Below are 15,977 nucleotides of genomic sequence, written 5' to 3' on the forward strand. Positions count from 1 at the left end.
CAAGTTTTCTTGAAGTATCAATAAATTTAATGATTTCCTTTTCCCCTTCCAGGCAAATAAGTTGGTCAAGTACTTGATGCTTAAAGATTATACCAAGGTGCCCATCAAGCGCTCAGGTAGGCATCCAGTGCCTTCCCCCAAGCACACTGTCCTTCCCCTCACCCCATGCTCTGTTGACATCCCTTTGCTTATATGTCCCCTCCCCTTCCATGGCTTTAATCCCCTTTCCATGGCTGATTCTTCATTTTTCATCCTCCTTGAGGGTCCTGACTGTGTTCCCTTTAGCAGGCCTGGCAAAGAGGATGTAGCTCTGTGGCCTCTGCTCAGCTCAGGTGCTCTCTTCTCTCTTCTACAGAAATGCTGAGGGATATCATCCGTGAATACACTGATGTTTATCCAGAAATCATTGAACGTGCATGCTTTGTCCTGGAGAAGGTGAGAAGGCAGCCCTGAGGAACACAGGAATGAGGGAAGATTTTGATATCAAAGATGTGTGGGATTCCTACTGGTAATTTAGAGCTGAAGACTCACAGGGTGGTAAGCAACTGAGCATGGGTAATTGGTGCTGGATTTTGTAATTTCACAGTCCATTTTCTTGTCCATGTAGAAATTTGGGATTCAACTGAAGGAGATCGACAAAGAAGAACACCTGTATATTCTCATCAGCACCCCCGAGTCCCTGGCTGGCATATTGGGAACGTAAGATGGGAAAAGAGGTGGAACATTGCCTTTCTCAGTGGTGCTTTTTTTCCCTGGGAGCATCAAGTAGTTCGGGGTCCAAGATTCAGGGTCATATACCAGGTCATGGTTGGGACTGTGGCAGAAATAGCCCTTTGCTGAGGAATACTGGGGAAGCTAGATGAATAAGCTGCCTGAGCTGTTTCATACAAACGGCTGCTGAAAATATCTTTTTTTGTACACTTTTAGGACCAAAGACACACCCAAGCTGGGTCTCCTCTTAGTGATATTGGGCGTTATCTTCATGAATGGCAACCGTGCCAGTGAAGGTGAGTGGCTGAACCTGCAGCTGGGGGTTGGCTACCACCTGATTTCCATGCTCATCTTCCATCCCTTGTCTCCCCTTGCCTCCCACTGCAGCTGTCCTCTGGGAGGCACTACGCAAGATGGGACTGCGTCCTGGGTATGATTGGGCTCTCTCATCTCTTGCCTGTTCATATCATCCTTTGGCAACAGAGGATGGTCCCAGGATTGCATCAGCCTGGTGGTATAGGGAATTGGTCTGGGGAGGTACCAGAGCCCAAGGATGTGACCTGGGTGGATGGGCAAATAGTTCTGAACTCTATGCCTCTCCTCTCATCTCTGATCTCCGCTAGAAAGCTCTTTTCTTTGGGCAATGTCATAGTCTTTGATTATGGGTTTCTTTTTTTTATACTATCAGTGTGAGACATCCTCTTCTTGGAGATCTGAGGAAACTTCTCACTTATGAGTTTGTAAAACAAAAGTAAGTGATGTCTAAAGGTTTTTTTCTGGTCTTCATGAGTTCTGTGTGCTAGTCAGCCTCAGACAGTCCTTACTATGCTCATTTCTTACACTATACCTATATATCCCCATAGAAAAACACATACATACTTGGAAGTGTTTATTGAGTATCCCTGCTTGTGGTTGGATTTTTCTGCAGTATTATAGTTATCTTGCAGGTGAAGTCTGTCCACTATATCCACAGTAGACATTTCCAAGGCTGAGGTTTACATTGCATAATAATCATTGCAATGGGCCAACTGTGGCTCAATAACAAGATTACAAGAACATGGAGCTAGAGCTGTGACACAAGGGGAGAGATTAAATGTTGCCCTTTCTATGACCCTATATAAGCCACCCTGCAGTTCAAGGTAACTGCTTAATGTAGAAGCACTAGTACAGGAATTTGAAGGCCTATTAGAATATAATTAAGCTAGGTTTATGGGCAGCTGGGTGACTCAGTTGGTTAAGTGTCTGATTCGATCTCAGCTCAGGTCTTGATCTCAGGGTCGTGAGTTCAAGCCTCAAGTATGGAGCCTACTTTAAAAAAATAAATTTAAAAAAGAATATAATTAAGCTAGGTTTAAGAATGAGTCTGGGTGGGATTGCTACCTGAAATTGGGGGTATCAAAATAGAGTATTATGCATTGTTGGATTACTGTTCTTACCTGGGTAGAAACAAAGACCTTTCTGCTCTAAGGTACCTGGATTACAGACGAGTGCCCAACAGCAACCCTCCTGAGTATGAGTTCCTCTGGGGCCTCCGTTCCTACCATGAAACTAGCAAGATGAAAGTGCTGAGATTCATTGCAGAGGTAATAGAGGAACTGCTCCAGACTTGATAGGTCAAAAGATGAGGTGTGGCTGGCTGGAAAGGGTCCAGAGCAGGGATCAGACCTTAGATATTGCACGTGGTGCTATATTACTGGTGGTATTGATTGTTGCTGTTACGTAAACAGTAGCACAAAGTAGGGCACTAAATATATAGCAAGTGCTTCATAAATATTAACTCCCATTATTACGGGTTTTGTTTTATTTTCTATTTTCTGTTCTTCATCTCAGGTTCAGAAAAGAGATCCTCGTGACTGGACTGCACAGTTCATGGAGGCTGCAGATGAGGCCTTGGATGCTCTGGATGCTGCTGCAGCTGAGGCTGAGGCCCGGGCTGAGGCGAGAACCCGCATGGGGATTGGAGATGAGGCCGTATCTGGGCCCTGGAGCTGGGATGACATTGAATTTGAGCTGCTGACCTGGGATGAGGAAGGAGATTTTGGCGATCCCTGGTCTAGAATCCCATTTACCTTCTGGGCCAGATACCACCAGAATGCCCGCTCCCGATTTCCTCAGACCTTCGCTGGCCCCATTATTGGCCCTGGTGGTACAGCCAGTGCCAACTTTGCTGCCAACTTTGGTGCCATTGGTTTCTTCTGGGTTGAGTGAGATGTTGGGTAGGTATATCACTTTGGTTTGGGCAGTTAGGGTTATTGGGAGATACAGGGTCCATGGGAATGTGTTTATGTCACAACCTGGGAGTCCTAGAAAACCCATGGTGGGGAGGTGAGGGAAGTATAGGAAGCATATACTTGGTATATTTCTTACTATTTGATATATATCACTGATTATTCGGGTTTTTTTCTTTCTTATGTTCACAGATATTGCTAATCAGTTGCAATAGTCTTTCCCCTGAGTGAGGCTGAAGCCTCAGATTCCTTCTAAACACAGCTATCTAGAGAGCCACATCCTGTTGACTGAAAGTGGCATGCAAGATAAATTTATTTGCTGTTCCTTGTCTGTTGCTTTTTTTCCCCTTGTGTGCTGTCAAGTTTTGGTATCAGAAATAAACGTTGAAACTGCAAAGTGAATTACGTGTGCTCTCTGTTTTTAACACATTGGGGAGAGATTGACTTGTTTATATGGGAAAGAGAGGGCCTCACTTCTAGCCTGAGGGGCAGATTAGTTTTCAATTGGTAAAAATATGGGTAGATTCTGTTAATGGATTGGAAAACAAAGGAGGAAGTAATGAACACAAGTGTTAATGAGGTCCAAGAACCAGTATAGTTTACTTTAGAAATATTACCTCAGGAACTCATGTGATAGGCTGCTAGGAGTCCTGGAGTGATGATGCTTAAAGAGATGAGAGACAGGGTGTAGGTGGTCAGACAGTTGAATTTAAGAAGGCAGAGGAGTTGGAACCCCAGTTAATGACAAAGTCCAGAGAGTGGGTGGTTGAAGGGGAGTGAAGATAACTGTTTCTGGTGATGCATCTCCTGAGATTCTAGGGTGTTGGTTGTATGTGGAAAGTGAAACAATTCCAGAATGGGGGCAAGAGGAGGAACAGAGAACACTGTGATCCAGGTGCTGGAGTCTCCTGTGTGAAAAGGAAGATCTCATACTCCTAGTCACATTGCCCATAAAGAGATGGGCTCATAGGGCCCTCTTCATCTCTGGAAATGCTGCCCAGGAACTTGTCCCTCTAGAAAGCCCTCACAATCCCCCTGCCCTGCCCCCCACAACAGGACCAGGGCCTCATCACAGAGACAAGTTCTTATGGATAGTGAAGGAAACCTCACATTGGCCTCTTCTCTCCTCCTGCAGGGAGAAAGGAATCTTTATTGCTTAGAGAATAAGAATTGAGAAAGTAAGACAGGGGCAAGGTTTTATGTAAAGCTAGACTGCCTTTCAGTGTTACTGTGAACAAGGACCTGGCTTGAGCTACTGAAGTCTTCACTGGAACTCTGAGGATGAAATTAGGCCTAGGCCATAAATTCCTCAGAGGCTTGGTGATACTTAAGCATGTGGGCAAGGGCAGAAACAGGAGCTCCCAGGGTAGAAAAAAGCAAGAGCAAAGGTAATTTAGCCTCCTGTGAAGGTCTCGAGAGTGGGAAGGGATAGTGTCCAGGGTTTCCTCAGGTTCTGGAGTGATGTCCACATTCTAGGGGGATAGAGCCCAGGATTAAAAGGAAGGAGCCAGCACTGTGAAGCCCCAGCCCCTCACCTGCCTTTTGTCCTCACTGCCAGGCTCCTTTCCTTCAGCCAGGCCTGGATCCTGACCCTTTTCTCAGGCAAGTTTCTGGGAAATCTCAACCTGAGGACTTTGGGGTAGGGGTTGCTGTAGCCCTGCGTCTCTATGGCACCTCAGGCCTGCCACAGTTCCTGCATTTCTGGGTGCTGATTATTCTACCTGTTGGTATGAAACATCCAAGTGCTGAGGGATTGGGCCAGCCTTTCTCTGCAGGTGGGTGCTTTCACCATGTGCCAGCTCAGGCCACAGAATCCCTCACCTACTTCAAGTTTCTCCTGGTTTGTGTTTATGGCTCCCACATTCAGATGGATGAACTCCAATTTGCAGCCTCAAAAGAACAACCTGCCTATCCATAAGATCCCTAAGTTCAGGTCTTTCTTGGAAGTGCCATTCGCTCCCACACCCCTACCCCCAGCTCTACCCTGTGTGGAAATTGTGACTGCTCTCTAAGGAAGGAAATGTAGACCAGCTGGGTGATGTATGGGGAAGACACCAGGTCTAAGAGAAGACAATGGGATGTTCTCCCAACTGCCCCTAATAGTCTCAGAGTTCTCTGAGCCTCAGTTGCTCAAATGGGAATGGGAAGATAAGAATAGATCACCTCTGGGGCCTCCCCCAACTCTTGTGCTCTGTGAGACAGCAATCTAATCTATATAATAGTGATGGAACTCTCTGGGTATTCTAAGCTGTGCTAGGAGTTGAAGTGTTGGAAGAGTCTTGGGACAATCAGTCCCAGGTAAAGTTTATTTAGAGAAAAACGTGTTTAGGGCAACATCAGAGGTGTGGAAGGTCACAAAGGAATTCTGGAAGCCTGAAGAGAGGAGGGGTTGTATCATTGGAGCCTGGGGATAGCAGAAAGGCCCAATACCCATGGAAACATTCTTAACTCTGTGGGGATTGTACCCTACTCTGGGCTTCAGTACGCTGTCTGCCCTGGTCACACCCCAGAAGATATTTGATTCTGTCCCTTCCTTGCTCACAAAATTCAAGTGCAATGTGGACAGTTGCCAAAATCTATTGAATCTATTGAATAAGGTCTTTAAATTAGATAAAAGAGTATTATATTGTTAGTGGTGTGATTTTGATTATTGTACTGTTTTCCGTAAGAAAATGCCTTTGTAACTTACATTCAAACTATTTTAAAAAGTGCGTGCGTGCGTGCATGTGTGTGTGTGTGTCTGTGTGTGTGTGTGTGTGGAGAGAGATAGATAGGATAAAACAAATACAATAAATGTTAACGTTGGAGAATCTAGGTTAAGTGTATACAGGAACTTTTTACTATTCTTGGAACTTTTTTATCGGTCTTAGAATAACAAGTAAAAACTAAAAATTATTTTTATTTTAACAAATTTCACTAAAGTTTGCTTATCCACTTCTTGCCATTGCACCCTTTGGAAAAAGGACACTGTAACACAATGCAGTTATTCTTCATGCAAACAAAAGTGCCTTCGCTCCTCTCTAAAGAGAAAAAAACCCCTAAGTTTCATGAATTGTTGCATCTAGATCCAAATCCAGGGATAATGGTTTATCCTAATTAGCAGAGATTTTGAATGAAGACATTTGGGGAAATGGACAAAAAAAACCTTTAGGGAAGTGGTATATTAACTTCTTGGGGGCAGATCAGGAGCATGAGACTAGTATGTTAGATGTGAATGCTCACCAAAAGGCTTTCTCAGTAATCAGGTGGGCAATATGACCTACTCAGTGGTGGTCAATAAGCCTCTTTACTCAGCTACTCCTGTGCTTGCTCAGTGGGCACCTGTACAAAATGGTAACAGTGGCATGAACAGGGGCTGTATATGGCCTCAGCAACATGGTTTCCCCTCAAAAAGGCTGATGTGACCACCCTCCTACCAATTGTTGAATGCCCAACTTCTGAGTTAGGACTATACTGAGTTCCTGGTATGTACCAATCTCAAGGGGACCAGTCAGATACCTGAGAGTATGGTAATTACTTTGGATCCATTATATCATGGAGAAATTACTTGGCTTTATGATTTCTCTGGGATAAATATCTTAGATATGGATTTGTCCTTTCTGCCTGCAGTACTTCTTTCAGCTCCACCATCTGTGATCTTACAGAGATCCACAGTTGTGAAATTTCATGCAATGTTGCTTCTGATCAAGGGACTCACTTTAAGACCAAAAGTGTGGTGATTGTCTTATACCCATGGAATTCACTGGTTTTATCATGCACTGCACCACTCAGAAAAAAAGTTGTCCTTATACAATGACCCTATTGAAGACAGTTATATCACCAGTTGAGAGATAATGTGTTAGAGGTACTGTCTTACAATATATAGTATACAGTATGTATTCTAATCTAGTCACCTCTAGATATAACACCATCTAGTCAAGAACCAGGATTCCTAGGTCTAAGAACTAAATGATGGAAATTAGAGTTGTTTCTAAAGACCTATTCATAAAATGTTTTGTTTATGGTCCCTGTGACTCTGGACTCTACCAGATTAGAATTTTTAGTACCCAGGCAAGACATATTTCTATCAGGTTCCTCAACAATGATTCCATTGATTTGGAAGTTGAGATGTCCACCTGGCAGTTTTGGAATCATCATGCCAATGGAGAAATAGGTAAAAATGGGCTTTTGTACTAGCTGAGATAATTGATTTCAGTTTTCATGAGAAAGTAGGGTTGCTGCTACATAATGGGGACGGAAAGGAGTGTGCGGTCAGGAGATCTCCTGGGGTGCCTTTATCACATCCCAAAGTGGTTAAAATTATTAGGCTACTACAGCAACCCCATAATGTGCAAGGCTACCAATCCCTCAGACTACACATAAATGTTTGAATCATTTCTCTAGGTAAGAAGCCTATATGACTGAGATGGTGACTCGATGACAGAAAACATGATATATAGTAAAGAAAAAGAGTTTATACCAATTTTGACCAGGTAACCAGTTTTAGAAATGAAGACTACAATAGTTACTCATATTTTATTTTTTATAATAAGTATATATTTACATATTTTAATGTACCTCATTTTATTTATCTTTTACCTACTATTTTATATATGGTGAGCTGGTGGCAGTTGAGTTTTTTATTCATCCACATTATTGCAAAATATTGATATAGCATTCATTTGAACTAGAGGAAGAATGGATGTCATCTGAAGATCCTAAACATGAATGTAGATACTATGATTGGTAAGACTTTATGTTTATCTCCATTTCAGGATGAGTGAGTGCATTTTGCTCATATGAAGAATAGTTGCATGTTGTCATTTTTCCAAACTATGGGATGGCAAAAGTATGTGCAGATGTTGAACAAACATACTGTAGTGAATATCTCTCTTGTAGGTATCCATTTATCTTTCCTAGTGGCACTCAATTTCCTTTTAGGTAATACAGTTCCCTCATTTTTGTGGTAGATGAAACTGTGGTAGACAGGATTTAAGGATGGCACACAAGATCTCCATCCCTTGGTTACATAGACTTTTTAGTAATTATTCAAGAAAATACTAATCTAGTTGATGCTGTGAAGAGATTTTCCACATGTAATTAAGAGACCAAATCAGTTGAACTTAAAATATAGAAATCAGCTTGGGTGGGCCTGACCCAATCAGGTGATACCTTGGAGGGGACTGCGCTCTTACTGGCAAGAAATATTGGAAGAGTGAGAGAGATTTGATGCATGAAAATTCTCTATTCCTGAATTTGAAGGTGAGGGCTATGTGGCAAAGAATATGGGTGGCCTCTGTCAACTAAGTGAGGCCTTTAGCAGATAGCCAACAAAGAAACAAGGACATCAGACCTACAGCTGCAAAGACAGGAGTTCTGACAACAATCTGAATAGCTTGGAAGTGGATACTTTCCCCAGAGGCTCCAGAAAGGAATGTAGTCCTGCCAAACCCTTGATTTCAGGCTTGCCTAAACAGAGTCAAACCCTGCCCAGACTTCTGACTTACAATTACTATGAGATAATAAATGGATTTTGTTTTAGTCACTCGAGTTGTGGTCATTTGTTGGGCATTAATAAAAAACTAATATATAGTCTTTGTGAGATGACATGTCCAGATGTTTGCCTCCCCCTATTGAAATAGGGTAAGCCAAGTTCTTCCTTTCCTTGTTCTAGTATTGCCAAGAGGCAGGCCTGCAATCTACTCTTACTCAATAACATGCCCTTTTGTTGCACTTTGAAACTTAAGTGATTGACACAGGGGTGAAAAAGAATGGTTTATGTGATTTTATCCCCAGAACAGAATCCTGATCAGACAACTCCCATCTTTGTGTTTCCGATCCAATTCTCAAGTTACTTTCTTCAGTCGCCCTTCAGTTCTGTGAGTCTGTGACATCTTTCTAGTAACATCCATTTATTTACATTGGCAAGGAAAACTTTCTGTTGCTTATGACCAATAATGTGTTGGGGACAGCTTGTACCTGTGTGCACTTTATCCTGCATTTACATTCAGTGAAATTGGTAACCTGAAATTGGTTGTGGTGGGATTATTTACTCCATGAAAAGTGGCAATGGCTACCAATCAAGGCTTTTTTTTTTTTTGGCAAGTTGTTAAATGTTTGATAATTTTTTTATAAATTTATTTTTTATTGGTGTTCAATTTGCCAACATCTAGCATAACACCCAGTGCTCATCCCATCAAGTGCCCCCCTCAGTGCCCGTCACCTAGTCACCCCCACCCCCCACCTCCCCTTCCCCCACCCCTAGTTCGTTTCCCAGAGTTAGGAGTCTCTCATGTTCTGTCTGTCAATCAAGGGTTTTTATATTTGTTTTGAGAACCAGTTGTTTACCATTTACCAATACACCATTTCTCACAATCAAAATCATAAATGATGGAACATGTGAGTGCATGGAAAAGGCTGAGATAATATGAGCTCTAGGAGGTCAGAGGCAGCAGGGTGTTGTAGAAAGAACTTGGACTTTGCCATCAGAGAGCCCTGGATTCTAATTCTGAATCCTCTAATGAATGATTTGGGGCAGGTATTCTCTCCTCTCTGTGCCTTAGCTTACCCATCTATGAAAGTATATGAGGAAAATAAAATACTTGGGGGAAAAACAGCACTTTGTGTTTATGACATTTCTGTGCACTCTCCTACATTTCTCAGCTGCATTGCAGTTTTGTTGGGGTCTTATGACTATTTCTAGCTGATGAATGGTAGTGATATATGCACTTCCAGGACAACAGAACATATATCTTCAAAATATTGTGTGCCCAGTGGAGTCCAAGTTGGGTGGTTCTCTGGGTGAGTAGTCAGATATCCTGGTGGAGGCAAAGCTGGTGGTAGTAGAAAGAGAACAGGGAAAGACCAGAATGGCCTTTAAATCTGGGTCCAGCTCCAATTTCTCTGCCAGTGTACCCAGCTATAAAAGGGCTCACATGCAGGAGTTGATTTTAATATTTCTTTTGGAGTGGAGGGGGTAAGTGAAAGACATAGACTAGATTGGGAGACCTACTCCAAAGGTGACCAGTGGGACAAGTGTAGATTGGGGCCAGGTTGAAGAAAAGCTTCAAAGATCAGACTGAGGGGGATCCCTGGGTGGCGCAGCGGTTTAGCGCCTGCCTTTGGCCCGGGGCGAGATCCTGGAGACCCTGGATCGAATCCCACGTCAGGCTCCCTGCATGGAGCCTGCTTCTGTCTCTGCCTCTCTCTCTCTCTCTCTCTGACTATCATAAATAAATAAATAAAATATTAAAAAAAAAGATCAGACTGAGGGAGATCCCTGGGTGGCACAGCGGTTTAGCGCCTGCCTTTGGCCCAGGGCGCGATCCTGGAGACCCGGGATCGATCCCACGTCGGGCTCCCGGTGCATGGAGCCTGCTTCTCCCTCTGCCTGTGTCTCTGCCTCTCTCTCTCTCTGTGTGACTATCATAAATAAATAAAAATTATTAAAAAAAGATCAGACTGAGGAATTTAGACTCTCTTCTGGGACATTAGCCATGCACATGATGTTCTTTTTTTACCCACTAGTTTTAGTGTCCATTGATGATTCTTACCTCATTCAATTATTACTATGCTTATTGTCCAGAGATGATTTTCTAGTTTCATCACTCTACTTTGTGAAGGCTGGATTTCTATGTTGATTATTTTTTTGCTGTAGAGAAATTTATTTATCCTCCCATGTAAGAATGCATATAAATATGTATGTACCAATGTTGCCTCATTGATATTATTCTATTCAATGTGTTATAATCCTTTACTAAGATTAATTGTTTAGATATGATAATAGTTACAGATTTCGTCAGTAGGAAACACTTCAAGTTGACTCCTGAGTCCATTTAAAATATCCCCATCATTTTAAGCATTTCTTACATCTGGCCCAACAAGATATTACAGATTCATCTTGAATGTTTCCTGCCCCAACCATCATACATTTAATCATGGAGCCCTGGCTTTTATCAGTGGGTAGTAATGCTTATAAACCAAGACCTGGGTGTTAAGTGCACTCACTGCTATTGAAGTATCATTGCTAATAGACTCTCTCAGAGGACACATCTTGGAGATATATATATATGTATATGTATGTGTATGTGTGTGTGTCCATATTTTAATCTATTTTATATCCATATTAAAGACCATGTTCATATCATTATCCAAATTACAGTCCAATATAGGACTCATTTCACCTTTCTCCTTTCAATAATTGTAACCCACTTCTCAGACAGTAAGAAACATAGCTCCCATTATCCAACTATGTATATAATTTACTTATTTACTCAATGCCAGTTGTCACAGAAATTAGTTTCAGAATTTCTAACCCATGATTCTTTTTTTAAAGGTTTTATTTATTTATTTATTTATTTATTTATTTATTTATTTATTTATTTATGAGAGATCTAGAGAGAAAGAGGCAGAGACACGGGCAGAGGGAGAAGCAGGCTCCATGCAGGGAGCCTGATGTGGGACTCGATCCCGGGTCTCCGGGGTCATGCCCTGGGCCAAAGGCAAGCGCTAAACCACTGAGCCACCCGGGCTGCCCTAACCCATGATTCTTGAGGAAAAATAAAATCAACAGCAAAAGCAACAATAAAATTATTACTTAAGAGTTCCACTTTTTGTGTATTTTTTAATTCTAGTATAGTTAACATACGGTGTTCAGATTACAATATAGTGAATCAACAATTCATTACATCACCTCTTGCTCATCTTAAGTACATTCCTTAATCCCAGTCACATTTTTCATAACCCCCCACCTACCTGCACTCTGGTAAACCATCAATTTGTTCTCTACAGATAAAAGCTGTTTCTTGATTTCTCTCTCTCTCTCCTTCTTTTCCTTTCCTCATTTGTTTTGTTGCTTGAATTCCATGAGTGAAATCATATGGTATTTGTCTTTTCCTGACTGACTTATTTCGCTTAGCATAATACTCTCTAGATCTATCCATGTCATCGAAAATGGCAAGATTTCATTCTTTTTTAATGGCTATTCTGAATATTCTGTTATATATATATTATATTATTTATATATTATATATTATGTATATTATTCATATATTATATATTATAAATAAATAAATAAATGTATATATATATATATATATATATATATATATATATAGCACTTTCCTTATCCATTCATCTGCTGATGGACATTTCAGCTGCTTCCATGATTTGGCTATTGTAAATAATGCTGCTATAAACATAAGGGTGCATATATCTTTTTGAATTAGTGTTTTCATTTTGCTTGGGTAAATACTTGAAAGTGGAGTTATTGAATCATATGGTAGCTCTATTTTTCACTTTTTGCAGCACTTTCATGCTATTTTCTACACTGGTTGCACCATTTTGCCATTTTGCATTCCCACCAACAATATAAGAAGGTTCCTTTTTCTCCATTATTACATCATTGTAAACACTTTTTTAAAGATTTTATTTATTTATTAATGAGAGACACACAGAGAGAGGCAGAGACACAGGCAGAGGGAGAAGCAGGCTCTCCCCGGGGAGCCTGATGTGGGACTCGATCCCAGGATCCCAGGATCCCAGGGTTGCGATCTGAGCTGAAGACAGATGTTCAACCACTGAGCCAACCAGGCACCCCAACACTTGGTTTTTATTGAGTTTTTTTATTTCAGTGATTCTGACAGGTGTGACATGATATATCATAGTTTTGATTGGCATTTCCCTGATGATCAGTGATATTGAGCATCTTTTGCATCTTTTCATGTGTCTGTTGCCCATCTGAATGTCTTCTTTGGAGAAATGTCTATTCATGTCTTCCCATTTTTAATTAGAATACTTGGGTTTTGGGTGTTGAGTTGTAGAAGTTCTTTATATATTTTGGATACTAAACATTTATTGGATATGTCATTGGAAATATCTTCTTCCATTCCATAGGTTACCTTTTAGTTATGTTGATTGTTTCCTTCCCTGTGCATAGCATTTTATTTTGATGTAGTGCTAATAGTTTATTTTTGCTTTTATTTCCCTTGCTTCAGGAGACAGATCTAGAAACACATTGTTATGGATGATGTCAGACAAATTACTGCCTGTGCTCTCCCCTAGGATTTTTACAGTTTCAGGTTTTACATTTAGGTCTTTAATCCCTTTTGAATTTACTATGGTGTATGGTGTAAGAAAGTGATCCAGTTTCATTCTTTTGCATGTAGCTGTCCAGTTTTTCCAACACCGTTTGTTGAAGAAAGTATTTTTTTCCTATGGGCTATTTTTTTCCTACATTGTAGAAGATTAATTGACCATATAATTGTGGGTTTATTTCTGGGATTTCTATTCTGTTCTATTGATTTATGTGTCTTTTTTGTGCCAGTAACATACTGCTGTGATTACAACAGCTTTGTAGTATGACATGAAGTCTGGAATTGTGATACTTCCAGTTTTTCTTTTTCAAGATTGATTTGGCTATTTGGGGTCTTTTGTGGTTTTGTACCAATTTTAGGATTGTTTCTTCCAGTTCCATGAAAAATGTTATTGGCATTTCAATAGAGATTGCATTAAATGTGTAGATTGCTTTGGGTAGTATACACATTTTAACTACATGCGTTCTTCCAATCTATGAGCATGAAATGTCTTTTCATTTCCCTTTATCGTTTTCAATTTCTTTCATCAGTACAGTACTTTTTTGAGTACAAATCTTTCACCTGTTTGGTTAGGTTTTATCCTAGGTACTTTATTATTTGAGGTGTAATTTTAAATAGGGTTGTTTTCTTAATTTCTCTTTCTACTACTTCATTATTAGTGTATAGAAATGCAACAGGTTTCTGCACATTGATTTTGTATCCTGCAGCTTTACTGAATTCATTTATAACTTGTAGTATTTTTTTGGTGGAGTCTTTAGGGTTTTCCATATAGAGTATCATGTCATCTTCAAATTGTGAAAGTTTTACTTCTTCCTTCCTAATTTGGAGTTCTTTTATTTCTTTTTGATGCCTAATTACTGTGGCTAGGACTTCTATAGAGGTGAATAGAAGTGGTGAGAGTGGTATGTTCCCTCTAAACCTACTTTGTTGAGGTTTTTTTCTTTTTATCATGAATGGATGTTATATTTTGTCAAATTCTTTTTTGACATCTACTAAGTTGATCATATAGTTCTTATTCTTTCTCTTGTTAATGTGATGTATCATGTTGATTGATTTGTGAATATTGAACCACACTTGCAACCAAGGAATAAATCCCACTTGATTGTGGTGAATGATTTTTTTAATGTATTGATGAATTCGCTTTGCTAATATTTTGTTGAACATTTTTTGCATCTATGTTCACCAGATATAATGGCCTGTAGTTCTCTTTTTTAGTAGTGTCTTTATCTGGTTTTGGTATCAGGGAAGTGTTGGTGTCATAGAATGAACTTGGAAGCTTCCCTCCTCTCTTATTTTTTGGAATAATTTGAGAAGAATAGGAATTAGCTTTTCTTTAAATGTTTTGTAGAATTCGCCTGTGAAGCTATCTGGTGCACTTGAAAAGAATGTGTGTTCTGCTGTTTTAGGATGGAAAGTTCTGAATGTAATTGTTAAATCCGTCTGGTCCATTGTGTCATTCAAAGCCACTATTTCCTTGTTGATTTTGTTTTCATGATCTGTCCATTACTGTAAGTGGTGGTATTAAAATCCCCTACATTATTATTGTATTACTATCAATTAGTCCCTTGATGTTTATTATGAATTGTTTTATGTATTTGGGTGCTCCCATGTTGGGTAGATAAATACTTATAATTGTTTTTAGCATCTTGTTGGATTGTCCCCTTTATTATTATATGGTGTCTTCTTCGTCTCTTGTTACAGTCTTTGTTTTAAAGTCTATTTTGTCAGATATAAGTATTGCTACTCTGGCTTTCTTTTGACACCCATTTGTATGATAAATGTTTCTCCATCCCCTCACTTTCAGTCTGTAGGCATCTTTAGGTCTAAAATGAATCTCTTGTAAGCAGCATATAAATGTGTCTTATTTTTTTATCCACCATGTCACCCTGTTTTTATTGAAACATTTAGTTCATTTATATTCAAAGAAATTTGTTGATAGATATGTATTTATTGCCATTTTGTTACTTGTTTTGTGGTTGTTTCTATAGTTTTCTCTGATCTTTCCTTCTCTTGCTCTTTTTCCTGGTTTGTTCGCTTTCTTCAGTGATATATTTGGATTCCTGTCTCTTTATTCTTTGCATGTCTGTTAATCGTTTTTGATTTGCGATTACCATTAGGTTTATATATAACAACTTATGCTTATAGCAGGATATATCGATGGTCACTTACGTTTGAACCCATTCTTTTTTTTTAAAGACTTCACCTATTTATTCATCACACACACACACACACACACACACACACACACACACACACACGCAGAGGCAGAGACAGAGGCAGAGGCAGAGGGAGAAGCCGGCTCCATGCAGGGAGCCCAACGTGGGACTCCATCCCAGGACTCCAGGATCACACCCCGGCCAAAGGCAGGCACCAAACTGCTGAGTCACCCAGGGATCCCCTGAACCCATTTTTTACTCCTCTCTCCCCCACTCATATTTTAGGTATATGGCATCATATTTTACATAATTTTATTTTGTGAATTCCTTGATTGATTTTTGCAGATATACTTATTTTTATGGTCTCATTTATTGTCTTTCCTTTCCATTCAAAGAGTCCCTTTTAATATTTCTTGTAAGACTAGTTTAGTGGTCATGAACTCCTTTTTATTTGTCTGAGAAACTCTTTATCTCTCCTTTTACTCTGAATAAGAGTTTTGCTAGATATAGTATTATTGACTATAGATTTTCCCCTTTCATCAAATTGAATATATCATGCCACTCCCTTCTGGCATACATAAGTTTTGCTGAGAACTCTGCTGATAGCCTTAGGGGTTTCCCTTGTATGTTACTGTCTTCTTTGGTGTTGCTGCTTTAAAATTCTTTTATCACTACTTTTTGCCATTTTCATCACTATGTGGCTTGGTGTGGACCTCCTTGGGTTGATTTTGTTGAGGGATCTCTTTGCACACAGGGGTGTCTCCTTTTTTAATTTTTTTATTGGAGTTCAATTTGCCAACACATAGCAT

The 15,977-nt window shown here is 40.0% G+C and overlaps 1 protein-coding gene across 7 annotated transcripts in view; it reads left to right on the top strand.

Annotated features, from left to right (window-relative positions):
• MAGED1 (MAGE family member D1) overlaps nt 1–3,341 on the top strand; it is a 55,715-nt gene extending 52,374 nt beyond the window's left edge. For all 7 annotated transcript variants that reach the window (XM_055337653.1, XM_055337654.1, XM_055337652.1 and 4 more), the window contains 9 exons: nt 53–116; nt 356–435; nt 608–699; nt 928–1,007; nt 1,099–1,141; nt 1,400–1,462; nt 2,180–2,294; nt 2,542–2,927; nt 3,132–3,341. In XM_055337653.1, the coding sequence (XP_055193628.1) occupies nt 53–116; nt 356–435; nt 608–699; nt 928–1,007; nt 1,099–1,141; nt 1,400–1,462; nt 2,180–2,294; nt 2,542–2,919 (915 nt within the window). In that variant the 3' untranslated portion in view covers nt 2,920–2,927; nt 3,132–3,341. The remainder of the gene's footprint in view (nt 1–52; nt 117–355; nt 436–607; nt 700–927; nt 1,008–1,098; nt 1,142–1,399; nt 1,463–2,179; nt 2,295–2,541; nt 2,928–3,131) is intronic.
• The last annotated feature ends 12,636 nt before the right edge of the window (nt 3,342–15,977 follow it).

Source organism: Nyctereutes procyonoides, unplaced genomic scaffold (assembly GCF_905146905.1).
Source record: "Nyctereutes procyonoides isolate TBG_1078 unplaced genomic scaffold, NYPRO_anot_genome, whole genome shotgun sequence".
NCBI classification, from domain to species: Eukaryota; Metazoa; Chordata; class Mammalia; order Carnivora; family Canidae; genus Nyctereutes; species Nyctereutes procyonoides.